This window comes from Anarrhichthys ocellatus, unplaced genomic scaffold (assembly GCF_004355925.1).
Source record: "Anarrhichthys ocellatus isolate YVR2014 unplaced genomic scaffold, GSC_Weel_1.0 scaffold3084, whole genome shotgun sequence".
Taxonomy (NCBI): Eukaryota; Metazoa; Chordata; class Actinopteri; order Perciformes; family Anarhichadidae; genus Anarrhichthys; species Anarrhichthys ocellatus.
In genome coordinates this window covers 1-6,264 of record NW_022283058.1, presented here as the reverse complement: position 1 = coordinate 6,264, position 6,264 = coordinate 1, and the positions used below count along the sequence as shown (strand labels likewise).

General features: G+C 41.5%; 1 protein-coding gene across 1 annotated transcript; it reads right to left on the bottom strand.

Moving 5' to 3' along the window:
- Window positions 1-337: 337 nt before the first annotated feature.
- On the bottom strand, window positions 338-3,510 carry LOC116378743 (trimethylguanosine synthase-like). The gene is made up of 3 exons (XM_031840658.1): window positions 2,972-3,510; window positions 2,585-2,663; window positions 338-1,248 (listed from the first exon to the last, which is right to left on the bottom strand). Exons 1-3 carry the CDS (start codon window positions 3,256-3,258, stop codon window positions 1,132-1,134), a joined length of 483 nt encoding a protein of 160 aa, XP_031696518.1. The 5' UTR covers window positions 3,259-3,510; the 3' UTR covers window positions 338-1,131.
- Between the last annotated feature and the right edge of the window lie 2,754 nt (window positions 3,511-6,264).

Here is a 6,264-nt window from a genome sequence, read left to right as displayed (position 1 = left end):
GACCATGTGATATTTCAGTTTTTCTTTTTTAATAAATTTGCAAAAATTTCTACATTTCTGTTTTTTTCTGTCAAGATGGGGTGCTGATTAATGATAAATAAAATTAACTTTTTTGATTTTAGCAAATGGCTGCAATGAAACAAAGAGTGAAAAATTTAAAGGGGTCTGAATACTTTCCGTACCCGCTGTACTCTTTTGGCAGCCTACTCTCCTATTCTAAGGTGGCTACTCGTCACATCATCCAATGTTAACCTTATTGTGTTGTTTTTTTAACTTCCCTCCAACTAAACGGTGTAATGACATGTTTTCATATCAAAAATGAAGATGACAATCAACATTGTGGAAAATATTTATTCGCTCTAATGTACAATAAAAAAAAAAGAGTTCAATTGTTATTTGTAAAACTCCAGTCTTTTTAAAGCCTTACCTCAAAGGGCCAGTGTGTAGCATTTATGGGGGAATCTATTGGCAACAAGACTGTTTTCTTTTGTGTATAATCACCTGAAAATAAAAATCGTGTTTTCGTTACTTTTGAACGAGCTACATCGGCTCTAAAGCGGGCCTATGTAGTTCTGCACGCGGTAGAAGTTTCAGTTTGTTCCAATCTGCTACATCACCACTCGATGCCGCCGTATCCCACATACTGGACATTTAATCTGAAGAATACATAAAACTAAGAAACACCTGAGTTTAAGAAGTACTTCACCCACAAAATGTAATGAAATATAATCAAAGTCTCCTTCATAAACACATGCATCTTGGCTAAAACCTTACTATTTAAAACACTTCGGCATAAACGCTCTCACGCTTGTGCCGGCCTGCTACTGTGGGACTCGGATTATTCCAAAATTGTGTTTTCATCTAGACTTTCCTCCCTTTTTCGGATTCTCCATTCACCGTGGACGCATGCGAGAAAAAAAGTTTTCTTCAAGAATTCAAGGAAGACGAGGTGACACATTGTTAAATGAATGAACATTTTGGGAGTGAAGTCTTCCTTTAACGCAACCATGCAGGGTGGTCACAGAATAACAGTCTGAAAGATTTCACACTCGTATTATGACAAAAGTGTAATTACAAAAAGTACAAAAACTAAAGGAGGAAGAAATCCTCGTTGGTCCACGTGTCGTAGGGTTACTCGCTGTCGGGCTTTATCAAGCTGCCAAAGTAAGCGGTCACTGTCTTCAGCTTGTTGTTGAGGATGTTCTGCTCCACCTCCACCTTCCCTCCTGGACCAGCCAGAGAGGCGATCTGTGGAGAGATCATGGAGATAATGTACCATCAGACGGGGGTCGCTCCAGTCGCTCAAAGCTGCTGCTTAATGCAGTTAAACCCGACCATATATTATACATATAATAGAAATATAATATAATATAATATTTATCGGAAACTGTTAAAGAAACACCTGTACAATTTGTAAGGGAGAAAGAAATCTTGGACAAAACAAAGGCTTTCAAACAGCTGCTTCTAGTAAACCATGCCCATTTCTGATAATTCAATTTAGAATAATTATTTTTGGAACATGCTTTTCAGATTTTTTATCAATTGCAATTTTTTTTTTTTATTTACAATAATGACTTCGATATTCGATACAGAATCATTTTTGGAGGTACAATATATGTCACTAGTAGATCCAGATGCACCATTCCGAATTTGGAGACCTCTATCAATAAGTGCTGCTGTAGCTGGTTTTCTTTGAACAAGAAAAGTGCACTCAGATCTCCACGGCAATGTTTGATTGAATGAATACAAATCACAATTGACTCCTGTCTAAACAGAAGCAGATCAGGTGTGGTTTTTTTAGACAACATGTGCGTAAACGTGAGGTTGATGCCCATTAAAAAGGCGCTGAATAAATATATTTATCTACATTTTGCGACCTAAGCTGAGCCGAGTGTGCTGCTGTCCGGCTCGGTCCAGAGACCGGTTTGTAATCCCACAGACTCTCCCTTCACTTTTGCCGGGCAGCTGGGTATTGAAGAGTATTTTTGCAGTGTTTATTCATCTTTATTCATGGGAAACTGTAACCTGTAGATTTACTGCCACTTGACAACTTCACTGGCAACCGATCCCTCTGCTCGCCAGCACCTGTCTGCCCTGAGCTCAACCGTACACATTCGCTACTCTCACACACCAAGCACTGCTCCATTGAGCATCATATATCATATGGATCAATGTTGATGGATAGAAAGATCAAGTGTAGCACTGGACCAACGTTCAGGGCTAACCTAGGTGTGCAAATCTGACTGAAGTAGTTGTTGATCACTTGCGGCCCCCAACGACCAATTAAGAGCAGCGAGGAGTCAACAGACAATGACAGTACGAAACAGTCTATAAAAAAGGTTTTTCAAAAATTGTGGATCACTGCAACCACAAGAGGCTCTTGAGCATATGGTCATAAATTAGCACAAAAGATATCAGAATGGGAGATTAGCTGTGGACACACACACACACACACACACACGCGCACACACACACACACACACACACACACCTCCCAGGTTCTCGCCCGGGTGAGATCCTTATGTTGTTATGCCGTATCTAATAGCCTATTGAACACTCATGCATCCAGACTGGACATACAGACCTGATCCATGTCAGCATTGCGAGGCAGAAAGTACACTATGTTGTCTGAAATCAGTTTGGCCAGGCGGAAAATCTCAAATGTGTCTACCGTTAAGGATGAAAACCATTATCTGATATAAACACAATCCGCTTTTTCAAACATTTCCAATCGTAGCTGCATTTCAGATTGAGAAGATGAAGGTGTTATTTATTGTGTATAGAGCTGGCATTTTGTGCGGAGGGCAGCGCTACATCATCAGTCAATGTAATGACAATCTGTCCATTACAATGACATATGACATGTGTAAACTTTGCCCAGTTGATGTTACAAGACTAAATGTCAGAGGAGTATCCTCCCGAGACCATGAATATCTACTGCAAATTTCAACTCTCTAACATCAAAGGATATCCTTCAGGCTGCATCATGGTCTTGATGTCAAACACCTCAGCGGTCAGGTAGTTTGGCCCTCCCCATGGTGGTGACAGGAAGACCACATCGCCATGGAGACGAGGGGCCAGCTGAAGGAAGTCCCCTTGCAGGAAGTCGATCCGGTCGGCGACATTGTAAACCGTAGCGTTGTGCCGAGCCCAGTCCAACCGCACCGGGTCGATATCAATGGCCAGGACTGAGAAAATGAACACAGCAGTAGACTTTTTAGGTAAAAACGTTTTCCCCACCAGTGTGACAGATAGCATTCTGAGACGCCAAGCGGATAATCGACCCGCAGGTTCAGACCCTGATCACAGGGTTGAAAGAGAAACATTAAAACCTGGCGCCAGATCAGAGGCTTAAACGTTAATCTTGACATTAATATGGAGTTCCTCAAGGGAGCATTCTGGGCCCTGTTCTATTTCTTTATACAAGCTTCTTTGGGCAGTGGCGGGCCGTGCATTTTATACCTGGGCCTTCACTGCTGTCCTGTAGCTGAAATACCACCTTATAACCACATTATCGCGCCACAGCTATTATTCATTTTTAAGGCTGTAACTATGTACGTCTTCGTATTAAACCGTTCGGTACGAGTCGTTTGAATAATGCTAGAGCATTTAGAAAATGCAAAAGCCTAAATTCAGGAAAATATAATGTTCTCATCTGGTCTGGCTGTGGGATCCACTGTCATTCCTTAATGAAATTCCCAAAGAAATTATCATAGGATTTTACTTTCACAACTTGAACGTTGAACGTACTGCTCTGCAATGTCTTTCCTCGTCTCAGCCCCCTGTGTCATGGTGTGTGGTACATCTGATCTCACTCAGTCAGAATGCCCATATTTGATTGGCTGAGCTGCATCACGTGATATGATTCACTACCCGACAGCCTCTGCTGTTAAGTTTCAGAGCTGCACATGGACACTGAGCGGCACGTAATGCTGACGTCATTATAGGACGGCTCGCAGGCTCTGGCACGTCAAAGAATACGCTCAACATGTCAAACTAAAGATCTGATTGGTTGAACACTATGACAATCAACAATATCGTCCCCATTCACTTAAACTGCACATGGATGCACTTGAGACTCTGCAGGCCTCTGCCTCTGTTCTTACATAGAGACACAGAGGTGAAATCTGATTGGATAAAAGCTCTACTTAAAACAAGCTGCACTGGAAGCAGAGCAACTGAGGAAGACAGTAGCTGTGCAATGAGAAAATAAGATAATGGGTAAAATATTTTTATAAATGATAATACATGTAGTGTATTTAAGAAAAATTATAAAATAGATATAACTTTGTGATTCTGTTTAGGCCAGCAGAGAAGGCCTTGCAGGCCCTGACGGCCCACCACTGTCTTTGGGATACATTATTACTCATAACTTCAAATACCACTGGTATGCAGATGACACACAACTCTTTATATGCTCATACCTGAGTGAGTTAAAATTATTATTTTTTTAACCTTTATTTAACTTGCCAAGTCATTAAGAAGAAATTCTTATTTACAATTTGTCGTTTTTCTTGAACCCAAGAGACCCACATAGACCCTTTTTTATTCTTTAGAGGGGAAAGGGGATCTTTAGGGAAGATAGCAGGTCAACAGTGTATGCCACATAGAAATTGTGTGCATCTAGTCATTCTAGTCATACATCTATAATAAACATTGTGTTTTGTTAAGGCTTCCATTCAAATGTTGAAAGTTTAGATTTTCTAAGAGCTTAGAACATTAAGTATGGCCACTCCAATGCTCACTTATGTCTCGTATGTTGCTGCAGCAATTATACCATTTGTTACATGGACTTGGCGCACGATTTAACCATTGTTTACCACTGGGGAATCGATTAAATCAACAAAAATCCAGCCAAAATACCAAATTACGACACCAAGAACTTGAGAAACATCATAGCAACATTTTTGACCTTTGGGATATCTTAAGCAGTGATTCTTAACCATGGCAGTGATTCTTAACCACGATTGGGCCGCGAGCGCCACCTAGAGGGCCGCAAAAACTTTCAGTTTTGCACCTGTGGGCCGCTGGACCGCATAGGTTATCAATTGAAGACACCAGAGATATTACTGTTATCCATGAGACGCTCAGTTACAATATAGCTTCCCACCACCTGGTGGCGGTAATGCGTCAGTCAGTTGTTTAACAAGCTCCAATAAGCAGAAGAAGACACTCAGCTAGCCGCTAGCCTGTAGCGGAAGTTATGGATAAGTTTTTAAAAAGAAAAAATGAAGACCACAGTGGTGCCATACCCCCCCCCCCCCAAAAAAGTCTAAATGTGTGCGCATGTACAATCCTGACTTTCTTAAGTACGGCTTTGTGAACGGAGGCAACGAGGCAGAGCCGAGGGCTCAGTGTGTGGAATGTGGGCTAATGCTATCAAACGAAGCACTGAAGCCTTCAAAAATAAAGCGACACCTGGTGACGAAACATCCAACGCTCGTGGGAAAGCCTGTTGGGCTTCTTGTTGTGTATGCAGGTTTACATACACATGATAAATAAATGTCTTTGTGATCATCACATTGTATCATCTCATTTATTTGACAAGGGTTTTGCCTGTTCAACTCTGTGAGGACGCCGGCGTCCTCGATCCCCTCCCCTTCCGTTCCTACGGCTTGCTTGCGCAAACCACGTCACAAAACATGGCCGTGTTTGGTATCCCAGCATGCCCAAAATCCTCATCTTTACAAAGAAATCATCGATTTTCTTTCATTTCTTATGGATTTTTCACAAAAGGAGCCCAAACACACACTGTCCAAAGTCGCCATAACCGCTGCAAGTCGGATCTTGCAGCATTTCGACGGAAAAAGACACATTACAGACCCGACAATGTGCTAGCGGATGTTACCATGGCGCTAGTGGCATCAGAAAACGCTAGTACTTATAGTACAAACCTTATCATCCTCTTCTATAAGCAGTCAACCAACGTATAACCTTGCGTAACTGAGCTACCCTCATACTCGATCGTGCGCTCGGCCGCAGCCATTACGCACAGCAAGTCCGCTACTCACATACCACGTCTTCGACCATATATATAGTTTTTGCAATTTGCAAAAGCTAAAAATAAAAGGAAAATACTATAATATCAAAATATAAAGGGAGAAACACCTTTAGTGTGTCAGAATATCATTTGGTTAACATGTGTCCATTTGGGTCTTCAACTATCCTTTTAGAGCTCCGCCTGGATCTCTTCATGGAAGAAACACTGTAGAATGGTCATACTTTGTCCAATCTTCTTCAAATTTGAGGCAGTTGTTCACTGAT

Excerpts from the sequence above, each read along its gene's own strand:
- LOC116378743 (XM_031840658.1), bottom strand. The coding sequence starts at position 3,258 with ATGCTATCTGTCACACTGGTGGGGAAAACGTTTTTACCTAAAAAGTCT. Across the intron at positions 2,664-2,971 it reads ACCATGATGCAGCCTGAAGG|ATTTGAGATTTTCCGCCTGG; the intron begins ATATCCTTTGAT and ends AACGGTAGACAC. Across the intron at positions 1,249-2,584 it reads GCAATGCTGACATGGATCAG|ATCGCCTCTCTGGCTGGTCC; the intron begins GTCTGTATGTCC and ends ATCTCTCCACAG.